At 37.2% G+C, this 15,409-nt stretch overlaps 1 protein-coding gene across 2 annotated transcripts in view; it reads left to right on the top strand.

Annotated features, from left to right (window-relative positions):
• Positions 1 to 15,409, top strand: part of CERT1 (ceramide transporter 1) — a 110,400-nt gene that overhangs the window by 72,334 nt on the left and 22,657 nt on the right. The window contains exons 7-11 of one of the 2 annotated variants that reach the window (XM_059175268.1): positions 274 to 431; positions 4,642 to 4,734; positions 12,211 to 12,297; positions 14,674 to 14,766; positions 15,266 to 15,343. In XM_059175268.1, the coding sequence (XP_059031251.1) occupies positions 274 to 431; positions 4,642 to 4,734; positions 12,211 to 12,297; positions 14,674 to 14,766; positions 15,266 to 15,343 (509 nt within the window). The remainder of the gene's footprint in view (positions 1 to 273; positions 432 to 4,641; positions 4,735 to 12,210; positions 12,298 to 14,673; positions 14,767 to 15,265; positions 15,344 to 15,409) is intronic. The other variant, XM_059175267.1, reaches the window with a different exon arrangement.

The raw sequence follows: 15,409 nt of genomic DNA, 5'->3' as shown, positions 1-15,409 counted from the left end.
TACCACTTTGTTCACTGGGTGCAGTATGGCAAATAGATTTCAGGAAACAGAATCCAGAAAAAAAGATATGAAAGTACATATGTTGCCACAAGCTTCTTTGCTTATGGAGTGTGGAATGGAAATTTTTGTTGTTGGCCACCAAGAGGGAAATTATAATCCAAAAGTCTGCTCTTACTTGCTGGGTTTTAAACATCTTCTAGTGTTAAGTTTTGATGAAGAGTTAATCGTCATTAGAAAGACTTTCAGTGAGTAACTTTTTTTTTTTTCCCCCAGTATTTCCACATGTAACACCACGAGGAATTAATGGCATAGACTTTAAAGGGGAGGCGATAACTTTTAAAGCAACTACTGCGGGAATCCTTGCTACACTTTCTCATTGTATTGAACTAATGGTAAAACGTGAGGACAGCTGGCAAAAGAGACTAGATAAGGTAAATCTTGTTTTTCTTCCTCTTAAAAAATAGTCTGATTTTATTTCAGTCAACAGATTGAACATTTAAACTAACTTCTTAGGGAAAAATCTATTGGGATTGATAGAAGTAGCAGGAGGTACTAATCCTCTGAAACTTTGTAGGCATCTTAAACTTATTTTCCTAGTGAGATTTACAAGTTATGTATTCAGTTACTATACAATACAAATTTGTGGTAGGATTTTAATGCAGAAGTCTATGTATTAGTAATAGTAATGCCTTGGAATAGAAATGATGAGTCACTTAACATTACCTAGCTTTATTGTGAAATAAATGAAGCTACATTTAAGTTGTATGAACTGAAACACCAATTTATAAAGTTAAACATTAACTTACTGCATTTGTAGCCATATGTACTTTCCAGGGTCATTGTGCTGTTATTTAACACATGTTTATTCATGGAACATTTGCCTCACGTTCACCTGCTTCCACCTTTGTTTAAATTTCAGCACTGATAGGGGCGCCTGGGTGGCTCAGTGGGTTAAGCCGCTGCCTTCGGGGCATGATCTCGGGGTCCTGGGATCGAGTCCCGCGTCAGGGCTCTCTGCTCAGCAGGGAGCCTGCTTCCCTTCCTCTCTCTGCCTGCCTCTCCATCTACTTGTGATTTCTCTCTGTCAAATAAATAAATAAAATCTTTAAAAAAAAAATTTCAGCACTGATAGTAACATTACAATACGAATCTTTAGTTCCTAGTGTCAGCTATGACTTAGTAAATTTGTTTAGTAGGAAAACTTCTTTTTTGAATTCAACATCAGGAAAATAATAAAATGTTAAAACGAAAACTTATCTTAGAAGATGTAGTTCTGGTGTGATGCCATCATTTTATAGGAGGAAGGAAAAGGCCCAGGCACTGGTCCAGAGATACTAAGTAGCCATTGGAAGGATTTTATTCTATTTTTTATTTCAGCTCTGAATACTAGGCCAGACATTAGTCAGAATCTTGTCAGGTATGAATGAGTCAGATTGCTTGTAGTATTTGAAGGTCTTATCCGTTTAAGCAGGAAACTAGGTAAAGCAGTATTACCACTGATAAAATGGCAGGATGCCACAGGATTTGATTAGTACTGTGTATATAAGGAAGTCCCTCTGTGTAGAAGAAAAGAATTCTCAAGTGTAGGTGTCAGTAAACCATATTGACAGGTAATATGTATTCTTTAAAAACAAGCAGTGAAAATGTGTATTTAAGGTACAGACATTCCATTATTCTGGAGTCAAACTATTATATCTTCAGAGATTTCAACTCTCTACCAATGTGGATCAAATTGAATTTTTAGAAAATTTCATGTACACACAAAAAATTATGTGCTGAGAAAACAGGACAACCCCTTAACTCCCTTAGACCAGTAGTTCAAGAGAAGTAAGTGTTCAACATGCCCAGACTAGCTTATTTTGAACTTTCTGGTATCTTTTTCTTAAGGTTTCAGTCTCTCATCTTTTTATCCTTCACTAAGCAATCATAGTCTTCATTCATAAATTCTTATCACACAACCTAAAAAATATCCATTAAAAATGAAACATGGCTTTCCCATCCTTTCAGCAATCAAGTTTCTTATATGCAGTGCTGGAAAGGGAGGTGGACTTTTGCTTATCTTCACTGTATTCTATTCTTTTTCTTCATTGAGGAACACAAAAGGATCTGGGAAAAAATAATTTTGTTGCTTTTCTGTGCAGCATGCAAGCAAAGAACAGCCACAAGTGATGGCAGTATTAATTGAAATTGAGAAACTACTGCATTTTATGGTTTTATACGGGTCTAATGTCAAATCTTATTCACTCTAATTTTTTCTCTAAGTTGAAATAGGATTCCAGTTACATTTTATATGAAATGTGAGTGTGGGTATGTTTGATATGCAGTGTGAGTTTGTATATGTGTGTGTATACTTATATAGGTAGGTGTGTGTGTGTGTGTGTGTGTGTGTGTGTGTGTGATATAGACATATATATAATGTGTGTAATATACGGAATAGAGTATAAGGAATAGAAGGTTCTTGAATAGAGAGTGTTTATCAACAAATGTCTTTTAAGTAACATATAATTGGGAAGGAAAGTACAATGATAATATAATACGGTTTAATTGAAGTTTCTGTTTCATTCAAAAAGCATTTATATGTTTGTAATGTGCTAAGCTCTAAGCTAGAAATGGGGAAACGGCAATAAACAGGAAATTGTCCTTCAAGGAGCTGAATCTAATGAGAACAATTAAGTGGGTAATAGGTGATATAATAACAGCTATTTGATAGCAAAATTGTTTATATTAATTCCTAATGTCAGTTCCATTATTCTTTCAGCTGAATAATAGAAAATTAATATAGATATTAATATAAAATTAATATAGATATTAATCATTACTAGAGTGATGATGATTTTTCTTGGTTACCTATAATAATGATCCCTTCTATTATAGAAGTATACTTAAGTCATGTCCCAGAAGACCAAAAATTATGAGATTGCACAATTTTAGTTGTCAATAATGTTAACAAGAGAAAACCTATTTGTTGAAGATATTTGCTTACTTCAATAGGCTTGTGTGTTTGTAATTTCATTCACATGCTTATTCATTTTCCCTTAGATCCTTCAAATATTATTGCTGTGCTGTACTTTTTTGTTGTGTTCAGTTTTGAAAGTTAAGATATAGCATAAATATGGTCAGGTGCCCCATCTGTAAGTGTACCACTTGATTTTTGTGCATATGTATACACCCCTAGATGCACCACTTAGATAAAGAATTTTTATAGCATCTGAAGGTTCCTGCATGCCTCCCTGGTCCATACCTTATACCATCTCAAGATGTGACCATATACACTCTTGTGTTTGGCTTTTTTCCCCCTCAGCATTAAACTTAACTTACTGCATTTGTAGCCATGTATACTTTCCAGGGTCATTGTGCTGTTATTTAATATAACTGTGAGATTCATTTGTGTCGTTACATTTACTGGTAGTTTATTCTTTTTTATTATATTTCATTGTATGCCTTCAGTTTGTTTATCATTTTTTCCTGCTGATAGACACTTAAGTTTTTATATTTTGGCTATTGTGAATAAAGCTGCTTGTGAGCATTCCTGTACCTAGCGTTTGGTGGATATAGGTACATACCTAGCAGTAGAATTGTTGGTTCATAGGGTGTATACTATATGCAGTGGATATTGGCAAACAGCTTTCCAAAGTGGTTATATCAGTTTATACTTCCACCAGCAATAGATGAGAATTCATTTGCTCTTCACTCTTGGCAACACTTTGTATTGTCAGGGTTTTGTGGGTATTTCTTTGTTTTGTTTTTTGAATTTTAGCCATTCTGGTGGGTCTATAGACCCGCTTTCTCTTGAGTATGAAAAAATTACCCTTTGGTTCTAATGAACTAATACACTAATTTGCATGATAGTTCTGATAGTTATTTGGAAGTAGTTAGCTTTGTGTGAGTTCATGTGAACTTAAATTGAGCCCCTAAGTATTTGAGTTAAGGGAATAAAAGCATTAGGTTCCTTACAAGCTTTTTAGACTTAAGTTATCAGATTTGACCAGTGCAATCTATGGTTGTAGAAGTAAGTTTGAGATTGGTGCCAGAGGCAACCTTTTTCTTTTAAGTATTGGCCTTGGGTCTTCTAACTATAGAAGTATAGATTTAAAGGAGAGGGTTCAAGTAGAAATCTAAGCTCTTTTTTCAGCCCTGAAATAGTTTTAACCAGCAATGGGAAAGTACCAGAAATTTATCTTTCTTAGAATATATTTTAACATTCATTGATTTCACTTGTTAATTGAGTTATTTTCTTCCTGGTATCCATTGCTTTTCTTTAAAACAAATTAGATATACCTTTTACTGAGGGGGGCAGGGGATACAAACACATGATTATCTTGTAAGCAAATCTACGGTGTCATCTTTTTTCTTTTTTTTGTTTAACTTTTTTAAGTGTAGGTACTTTGGCAGTTACTTAATTCATCTAAATCCATAACCGACCTATGAGGTGGCTCTTGCTGATTTAAATGGTAGCTTGTGTGTAATGTATAGCTCAGAGAAAAAGTGTTTTCTTGGACTGAATCAAGCTAATTTTTCACAGAAAGAAAGTGGGGGGTTTTGTCATTATTGTTTGGCCAAATTATAAATTTCGGTGAAATGCAGAGAAAATCTCCCTAAATGATAATTTTTTACTTGCTTCTTTAAAAAAAAACGAAACAGGAAACTGAGAAAAGAAGAAGAATAGAGGAAGCATACAAAAATGCCATGACAGAACTGAAGAAAAAATCCCACTTTGGAGGGCCAGATTATGAGGTATGAAGTTATATTTTGATTTTAGAAGGAGGAAAATACAGGCCATATCCGTCACAAAAGTGATTAATTTTTAAATAATACTTTTACAACCTTTAAGTATTCTAGACATGTAGTATGTTCTTCAGTATTTAATTAAATGTGTATTTCATAATATGTGTTAGGCTTACTAACTGAAATTAGTGTAGGCTTTTCAAAGACTCATTTATTAGGCCTGTCTGCATTATAGGACAAGTTTTTATCTTAACTGTGGAAGACAATAATTTTTAATGTTATCTTCTTTTTTTTTTTTTTTTTTAATAAAAGCAAAGCAACTTCTAGAGGAAAACCCTGAGCACTATATAGACAAAATGGTTTTAGTGTGCGCTTTATAATATACTGTGAGGTCCTATCCACAGCAGAGCTGGAACTGTCCTCGTTACCTTGTCCTTCTCAGTTGAAAAGATCTGAAACCAACCTTTTCCCCTCTTTTGTTTCTTTGTTAAATGATTAATACATTTTCCCTCTCCATGCACATACACATATTATTTTATAAGCTGTTTACCACAATATTTCTTTAGAGGGAAAGAGGTAAAAGAAATATATTTGTTAAGGGGCGCCTGGGTGGCTCAGTGGGTTAAAGCCTCTGCCTTCGGCTCAGGTCATGATCCCAGGGTCCTGGGATCGAGCCCTACATTGGGTTCGCTGCTCCGCAGGGAGCCTGCTTCCTTCTCTCTGCCTGCCTCCTTGCCTACTTGTGATCTCTGTCTGTCAAATAAATAAATAAAATCTTAAAAAAAAAAAAAGAAAGAAAGAAAGAAAAAGAAATATATTTGTTAATAGTCTCTGACATTGTTGATATTCCTGAAATGTACATTTTAAAAATGGAGTGATAAAGGGTATCATGGAGATAGAAGTAGAATGTTAAAACAGTTATGGTTAGCAGTGCCTCAGTGGCTCAGTTAGTTGGGCATCTGCCTTTGGTTTGAATCATGATCCCAGGGTCCTGGGGTCCAGCCCCTCTTCTAGGTCCCTGCTCAGCAGGGAGTCTCCTTCTCCCTCTACCCCTCCTCCCACTCATGTGTTCTCTCTCTCTCAAAATAAGTAAAATCTTAAAAAAAAAAAACATAATTCTGGTTTATATTTTTTAAAAAATAGGAAAGAGAGGTGGCTCAGTTGGTTAGCTGAAACTCTTGGTTTCAGATCAGGTCAAGATCTCATGGATCTCATGGATCCCAAGATCAAAGCCCCAGGTTGGAGTCAGTTCTCAGCAGGAATTCTGCTTGAAGATTCTCTCCCTCTATCACTCCCCTACTCTTTTGCACTCACTCTCAAATAAATGTTTAAATTAAAAAAAAAAAAATTCCTCAGTGTTTTTATTTTTAAAGATTTTATTTATTTGACAGAGAGACACAGTGAGAGGGGAACACGAGCAGTGGGAATGGGAGAGGGAAAAGCAGGCTTCCCACTAAGCAGGGAGTCTGATGTGGGACTCTGTCCCAGGACCCTGGGATCATGACCTGAGCCAAAGGCAGATGCTTAACTGACTGAGCCACCCAGGCACCCCTGTTTTTATTTTAGAAAGGGGGAAAAAAAAAACAGAGTTGCTATTGACTATGTTTTATGTTGGAATTGATTTCCAGGTGTGGATATTCATAATGATGAGGTTTGAGCTGTAATACTTCAAAATTATTAAGCTGTCAATTACTCCTTTTAGAATGTGTAAAAATCATGTAATTAGATACCCTTGGGGTTTTTAAAAACAAGGTTCCTGGATATAAGCTATTACAATTTTAATTCTGAAGCTAAGCACATTGTTTTTTTGCTATTTTTGGTTTATTTTGGGGGTGAACTGTCAGCTTCTTAAAATTACCTAATTTTTTTCATAATACAAGTAAAACCAGATGTTCATGTAGGAAAGATTACAGAAATTACAAAAAGCCTGTGTGTTTAGGAGGTTTCAGGGTTTTAGTTTGCATTTTGCCTTCTGTTCCCTCGTCATTTCCCCCTAAGCTTTGACCCTTAAATCTTTAAGGTTGTTGAAGGTGGAAGGTCTCATCTTCTGTTAGGTCTTCCTCCTGACCAGGGAATAGAGATGTGTCTAAATATGAGTTAATATCAGTCAGTTGGAGAACATACAGGAGAGTTGCATGGGGAGGCAGCTGAATCCAATGAGCTCAACATTATACCAGTGTACTTTAAAATCCATTCATTTCAATTTTATAAACCTATATTTTTATCCCCAGGGGTACAGGTCTGTGAATCACCAGGTTTACACACTTCACAGCACTCACCAAATCACATACCCTCCCCAATATCCATAATCCCACCCCCTTCTCCCAAAACCCCTCCCCCCGGCAACCCTCAGTTTGTTTTGTGAGATTAAGAGTCACTTATGGTTTGTCTCATTCATTTCAATTTTAAGGTCCATCCTGACCACACCTAAAATTCCGTTCCAAAGTTTTTCCATCACAAACCTTCTACAACTTTCTTTTGCATTCAGATTTTGTCCCAAGCCATCTCTCTAAACAACCATATTATTTAGGACAAAATTACCTTCTTTTACCTTCAACAAAAATGTATTTCCATTCTTGATATCTTCCTTACATTCGATTCTTGATATCTTCCTTATATATCTTCTCTTTTTCCACAGAGTTGTTTCCCTTTTTTCCATCAGTCATAATTACATTTACATAATTTACATAATTTACATTCATATAATTACATTTAGCAGAATTTTTCACTCATAGAAACCTTATCTCCAGTGAAGACTAAGTAGTAACCATCTGTGAACTGTTACACCAGAATTCTTTAGATAACAAATTTATGAATTAGTTAAGCACAGAACATGTTACCAACAGATTTAAATATCCTTGGTTTCTCTGCAATAAGAAGTCAAAAGCACAAACCTATGTCTAGTAATCAGTGATTTAGCCCTTTATCTTATTTAGAAAAGACCTAGATGTCCAACAATTAATCCCATTTATCATCCAAGCAAAACTTTTATAAGTTTCGGGTTACCAGAGACTATGAAAGCTTTCTTAACCCATGAAAACTATGAGACAGACAATTAACCATCATTTTAGTCATGTTTTTGCTAACAATTTGCAAAGAGATAACACGAGCTTATTTGACCTTTAGCAAACCTCAATAGAATAAAAGTTTCACATTTTAATGAAATGCTTATCTTAATTAAGCCAACAAAATTAAATTAATTTAAATATTGAATTGTGTTCCACCTGGATCCTCCCTATTGTCAGTTTTTACCTGAGACACTGGTGGGGAAATCAGGAGTAAGTGGTGTTGGGTCCAGGCGGTGCTCTTCTTGCTCCTTGACAGTGAAGGGAGAAGGAGCCATAGTGCCTGAGGCACTGAGGAAGGTTTGGAAGCCAGTTATGCAGGCTGCACCCAAGGTGGTGCAGAAACAGGAGAAGGGGGAAGGGGAGACAGAAGAGGCAAAGTGCTGCCAGAAAGCAGAGAAAGGGTTCCCGGTTCTAGGGCTCATCAGCAGACACAGTGTTTTCCCGCCAACAAGGAGGGAGGCAGTCCATGTTAGGCAAGGTAAGACAGGGAAACCCATCATGATCTAAGCAATATTCCAACACATGTGGTCTTTATAGTCAGCTTCCCTAGGGAACGGTCCCCAGTTGGGTTTTAATTCCATTGGGTACTGGTTTCAGCTGGCTCCCAGTGGAAGTCCCACAGCCAGAAGTGGCTAGACCAGGGATGTGGATGGGGATCATATTAGATCAACCAGGAGGAATCTTCACTTGGGAGTCTTAAGATTGGCAGTCATTGGTGACTTCGGTGTCCCCAAGACAAGACAGCTTTGTGTAAGGATAGAAATAAAGAGGGAGCATCAGGTTTCTGGGTCTTATTGCCATCGTGGCCAGGGTAAAAGGCAAGCTTTCTCTTCCCCGTAGAGAAGCCGTGGGCTAGAGGTTTACAGCTTGAGCAATTGACATGAAAATGTTCCAATAGAGCTGTACTCCTTGAAGAACCACAGAAATGAGAGTAAAGGAAAAGAGAAAGTTCTCACCAAGTTTGCACTGAAGCTTGGAGTCCAGATATAAAGACTCAAAGCCCCACATTGGGCACCATATGATGTGGTTTTGGAATATAGGCGAAGTTCAGGGGGGTGAGGTCTGGAGCTGACGACCAAGAAAGAATTCTTGAGACATCTCTGGTGCAAAAATGTGGTTTTATTATTTATTACTGGACCCTTGGGCAGAAAGAGCTGCTGTCCCAGGGTTGTGAGGGGTGGCTGATTATATACTAAGGTGTTGGGGTAGGTTAGGAAAAACGGTGGTTTCAAAAGGATTTTCATATGTCAAGGAAAATTCAAGGGATACTGGAGGCCTTGCCATTGTCAAGTTAAGATTATTTTTCCCTCTAGCAAAGCATTAACATTAAGATAGTTGGAAAATTCCTGGAAGAATCCCACCCAGGAGTTGGGGGGGAGGTAGTTAGAGGGCCTCAGTTTATGCTTTGTCTTCAGCTTGCCTTTTGTTCCATCATCAGAGGTACGTTGTGCTAATAATTACATTTGTTAACTAGTTTCAGATATATTTTTTTAAAGATTTAATTTTTTTGACAGAGACATGTCAACAGAGGTTACACAAGGAGGGAGAGCGGGTAGAGGGGAGAACAGGCTTCCCTCGGAGCAGGGAGCCCAATGCGGGGCTGGATCCTGGGATCACAACCTGAGTCAAAGGCAGATGCTTAATGACTAAGCCACCCAGGTGTCCCTAGTTTCAGATTTTTTAAATTGCTAATTTGTTGATACGATTTAGACAGACTCTCTTTAAAAAAAAAAAAGTCTACTGGTCATTTTATTTCTTCTTGAATGACTCACATATCCATGTCCCTTAATATTTTATTTTTATTCTGTTGTGGATTTTTGTTTCTCCTATTTAGAAGATGTGGAAGATTAGCTTTTCATTTTTCAATTTTTTTTCCTTTTTTAGTTTTTTAAACTTCTGATTGTTGGTTTTGTCATATAAAAGTTTTATGCTTTTGGGGTACCTGGGTGGCTCAGTGGGTTAAAGCCTCTGCCTTCGGCTTAGGTCATGATCTCAGGACCCTGGGATCGAGCCCCGCATCGAGATCTCTGCTCAGCAGGGACCCTGCTTCCCCACCCCCCACACCTGCCTCTCTACCTACTTGTGATCTCTGTCTGTCAAATAAACAAATAAATCATTTTTTAAAAAAAGTTTATATGGGAAGCAGTGTCCCTGCTGAGCAGAGAGCCCAATGTGGGGCTTGATCCCAGGACCCTGGGATCATGACTTGAGCTGAAGGCAGAGGCTTTAACCCACTGAGCCACCCAGGCACCGCTAAAGGTTTTATACTTTAATGTAATTAATCCCTCAGTCTTTTGATGTACTGATTTCTACATTTGGTATCATGCTTAAAAAAGCATTCCCTACTTTAAATAATTGTATTTACTGGGTTTTTAATTTTTTAATGGTCTCTTCTAAATATATTGTAACAGTGCACATAGGTTTTTTAAGATTACAGTATAATGTAAAAATCTGTATTTTATTTTAGTGGTATTTGTTGAATAAATGATTGTTTTCCATCCATCTGAGATGTACTTCCCTCTTTCTCCTTTAATGAAGAAAATGGTTAAGGGTACTTCAGTTTTTTTCTCACTGACCCTTGTGGTATCAAGTTAAATGTCCTTTAGGGCCTTTAGGGCTTCTGTTTTTATGCTTCCTCATTACCCCCCCCTTCCTTTTGATATTTTGAGCCATCTGTATTTTCTTGTGTGAGTGCTATGTTTGCATGGTTTTTAGACACTCATTCAGATTATGACTTATTTTGGGTCTTATCAAACATTTATGATGTTCTAATTATTGAATAAAAGTTAACTGTCTCTGTCATCTGTAGCTTTGGCAATTTTTAATCTTAAATTCATTACTTAAGATTTACTGTAAATGTAAGACACTGTACTAGGGCATGGGGATATACAGGATCCTGCCTGAGGGCACTACCTATGTAATGGGAAAACGGGAGAGTTACAGGCAGTTATGAAGCACTGTTAGCACTGAGAAGTTTTTGAATCAGGGATGGTGGCCTCCTAGAGAAAAGGACATTTTAGGTAAAGCTATAAGAATGAGTAGGCTGAGTAGCTATTAACTAGGTGAGTAGATAGAGTGCTTATAGGGGCTGAGAAGAAGGAAAACATTGGGAAGCCAGAAGCAAACAAAACACACATTTTGCCTCAGGGGAACTGAAAGATCTTTTCTTTGGAGGGTAGAGCTGATTGAGAATAGGGAGTGGTGAGACTGGCTAGCAAGGTATATAAGAATCCTTGCAGACACTCAGGGAATGGATTTTAAGCAAGTGAAGTTCTCAGATTTACGGTTTGGAAAAATCATTCTTGCTCCCTGCAGTGAGGAGAGTGGATTGAAGTTGACAGTTGTGAACTGGGGGCTTCCCAGACTTTTTCAGTCTTGCACGTGAGAATTAAAATTAAGATAGAGCAGTAGGAATAGACGTGGGTAAACCTAGCTATTTAGAAAGTAAGATTAAAGGGTGTGGTGATTGAACAAGGGAAGTGGGAGAAATCCAGGACAGGCCCTGCATTCTGCCTTAGATTGGTGTAGAGATAGGGGAAAAATAGGTTTTAGACATGTTTGTTGCATGTGAACTGCAGCATTAACCTGAAGAGGTTTTAAGTATTATTGGATGCAAAGGTCTAACACATAGGAGAGAGATGGATAGGCTGTGAATTTGGAAATCATCTCATGACCACAGCCTTAGAAATGATTAAGTGCTGTGGGAGAGCAAGTGTGGAACCCTGCACATAGGAGAGAGATGGATAGGCTGTGAATTTGGGAATCATCTCATGACCACAGCCTTAGAAATGATTAAGTGCTGTGGGAGAGCAAGTGTGGAACCCTGAGGAACACCTACATTTATTTTATTTTATTTTTTTATTTTAAAGATTTATTTATCTAAATTTATTTATTTGACAGAAATCACAAGCAGACAGAGAGGCAGCCAGGGAGAGAGAGAGAGGGAAGCAGGCTCCCTGCTGAGCAGAGATCCCGATGCGGGACTCGATCCCAGGACCCTGAGATCAGGCTCCCTGCTGAGCAGAGATCCCGATGCGGGACTCGATCCCAGGACCCTGAGATCAGGACCCAAGCCGAAGGCAGCGGCTTAATCCACTGAGCCACCCAGGCGCCCCGCAACACCTACATTTTATTTAAGGGAGTCCAAAGAAGAGGCTTGGATAGAGAGGAACTGGGAAATTAGGAATCCAAGGGAGGGGAGAGAACTCTTCAAAGAGAGTTATTTACATAAGAAATGCTGCTAATGTGACAAGTAGGAGAAAGACCAGTTGATTTAGCCCCAATAGCTCTTTTGCTTGGTAAGCAGGAGGAGATAAAGGGTTGTTTGATTTTTTTTTAAGTTGCTTTTTAACAAGGGAAATTTTTTTTTGTTTTCTTTGATTAAGTGATTTTTTTTTTCTTCCATGTGTTTGAATAGGAAGGTCCAAACAGTCTGATTAATGAAGAAGAGTTCTTTGATGCTGTCGAAGCTGCTCTTGACAGACAAGATAAAATAGAGGAACAGGTATATCTTTTATTAAAAATTCTAAAACTAGGCATTCCTTGATGTATGTTATTTTGTATATGGAATTTGAAAACTGTGAACGTAATAGAAATGAACTGTAAACCTAGAAAATGAATTGTGTCTACACTGAGTCACAAATGTAGAAGAATCTTTACAAGTCAGTTCCTTCATTGATGAAATTTTTAAGCAATAGAAAGGAGACCACTGACTGCTTAAAGGAGTCATGCATAATTAGCATGAAACTAACTGGAAATATTCTGCCTATTCCCCTTGAAGTATCCAGCTTTATTAAGAACAAGCATATGTTTAATCTGAGTGAAACAATTTATGGATTTCTCACAGGTCCCAACCATATGAATTCACAAGGAAGATGACCAAGAATTTGTCTCCTTTATTGCTTTTACTACCTTCACCTTCGATATCTTCATCACTTTTAACTTTGCTCAGTATTTTATCATTATCAAATTCACAACAGTTATACCCAGCTATTTCTGTAACATTGAAGGAAAATCCTTCAGCTCTCGTTTCAGGATTAACTTGATCCTTTGCCTCCTTTTAATTCTGCAGCAATGCGGTTATCATATATTACCACTAGATGGTACTTAAGGGTGAAGAATTTTAGTTACTCTTACCAGGGCTTTAAGCATCTTGCAAATAAATTTGTAAGTGTATCAGTTATACTACAAGTGAACTTGCATAAAAAAGTTAGCTTTTTCATTCCTGTCATTGCTAAGGCATAAATGGCCATTATGCCCATTCACTGGTCTGTCTCCCTGAGGGTAAATCACCTGCAATAGTGACTTTTGCTTTTTGTGTTTTTCTTTCATTATTTTTTTTCTAAATCAGTGATTAAAAGTTTTTGTTACATTAATTTATAAAGTCTATTAGTCCTTTTTTAATGCCCCCCAAAGATGGTATGCGCATTCAATAAGAATGGAAGCTTTCAGTTCCTAAACGAGCTCCATTTCTAGATCACTAAAGTATTACCTGATCACTAAAGTATTACCTGAAGGAATATCTTTGTGTTTGGCTTTTTAAATGTTGTTTTGTTTTGTTTTTCTTCTGCTTCACATGGGTGCTTTTTTGGTTTTGTTTTTGTTTTAATCTAAGTTGTGGTATTTTGGGGAGAATAGGTCAATACAACTTTAATCTTAGTCTTGCCGGTGACTAATGATGTAGCTGTAAACTTAACTGCTTAAATTCTTTGGGCCTTGGTTTTCTAAAATGTAAAACAAGGAGTTACACAAGATGGTTCAGATCATCCTTTCTGGCTGTACAGTGCTACTCTACCAAATAATGGTGGTTGAGTTGGAGTTTAAGAGGATTGATGAAAACTTTTGTAAACTTTGGAGAATAATATTCATGGGGCTCTTTGATTTCAGTCTGTTCCTGACGCTGTGGTAGATATTCTGCAAAATGGATCGTTAAACAGACCATGACTTTCCTTGCCTGATGGGCATGTTGATATTACAAGGGTAATTACAGTGTGGTAATACTCTAGAATAGTGTCAGTAATCCATGAATTTAGTTCCACAGATTTAGATAATTTCCCTCGTATGCAGTAGATTTTGCACAGGACTCCCAACAGCACAGCCATTACTTAGGTATTCTTCAGAGACACATTTTGAGTTTACATTGGTCTACATTTTTTACCAACAAAAAGGACAGAAATTTTCAGTGAAGTGGTAAGTGAGAATGAGATCTTAGCAGTTCTGTTCAGATAGTGTTGAATAGAAATGACTGCTTGTCTTCTGCATAGTTACAAGATGAGCAAACAAACAGTGCAGCTTCTGGTACTTTCTATTTAGTAGGTATTGAATAAGTGAGAAGAAACTGGGCAAGTTCAGGAGGAAAACAGAAGGTTAAGTGGCCACTGAAGAGGAACGACACAGTGGGTTGAAGGCCAGATATCTTCATGGAAAGGAGCTAAAGATATTGGTGCTGTGTTCTTTGTAACACAACTGAAGCAAATAGTGATAGTGGTTCAAATGGTATGACCCTGCACAACCCTGCTAAAGTGGAATGATTAGAATAATTTGGAAAGAGTTTGGGTATAAGAAATTACTTCAACAGTAGTGTTAATGAAGATTTGTGGTAAATAATGCCATACTGGTATCAGAGAGTGTCAAAATTAGAGAGCCAGTCCCTAATCAAAAGTGGTATCTATGGAGTCTAAAAGAGACTGAATTAGTGTACATGAAGTAAAGGTCAGGTCATAGCAAAGCTTTTACCTTCAGAGTATTTTTGTAATTCAAATATTTATAAGTACTAAAGTGTTCAGTAATTAAATGTTGATAGTTTCAGATTATATTATCCATTCTTAAACTGCATAGTACACTTTAAAACCTTCCCACCTAACATTGTATGTTTTCTTAGTCACAGAGCGAAAAGGTCAGATTACACTGGCCTACATCCATGCCATCTGGAGATGCCTTTTCTTCTGTGGGGACTCATAGGTTTGTCCAAAAGGTAAGCTAATGTCATAGATACTGAAAATATCTTCATTGTTGATGGAGCTATCTTGTTGTAAAAGTTTTCCCTTTTCTTGAATTTAAGAATGAGATTTTTTTGGTATTGTATACTTTCTTCCATATACATCCTCCAAAACAGTTAGAAATCTTTTGAATATAATGTTCTTTCTTTTTTGTTTAATGGGAGAGGGGGGATGGGAGGATAGGGAATTGCTAGTCTAAAACAGTTAACCAGAAGTGGAGCCAGTTATGTTAAATCACTTTTTTCTTTGGGGTTAAGTGATATTATTTTGTATTATTGGAAGTACTGCATTCCTTTTAGAAAGATTTTGGAGCATAAACCATAATAGGTGCATTAAGTCAGCACTTGCTGCTGAGCTTGTTTCATATAGTGCTTTGTTCTTTCTTTCTTTATCTTGTGTTTGGAAGTTGGTACTGAATGCTCTGTTGTGCCTTTGTTCTGATTACTTGGTTTTTTCTTTGTCTGTCTCTGGTAGCCCTATAGTCGCTCTTCCTCCATGTCTTCCATTGATCTAGTCAGTGCCTCTGACGATGTTCACAGATTCAGCTCCCAGGTACTGTATGACTGTATAGAGTGGACTTGAGTCTGTCTCTGCTATATTTCAGCCTGCTTTCCCAAT

This window comes from Mustela lutreola, chromosome 5, assembly GCF_030435805.1.
Source record: "Mustela lutreola isolate mMusLut2 chromosome 5, mMusLut2.pri, whole genome shotgun sequence".
Taxonomy (NCBI): domain Eukaryota; kingdom Metazoa; phylum Chordata; class Mammalia; order Carnivora; family Mustelidae; genus Mustela; species Mustela lutreola.
This window is presented reverse-complemented; position numbering and strand designations above follow the sequence as displayed.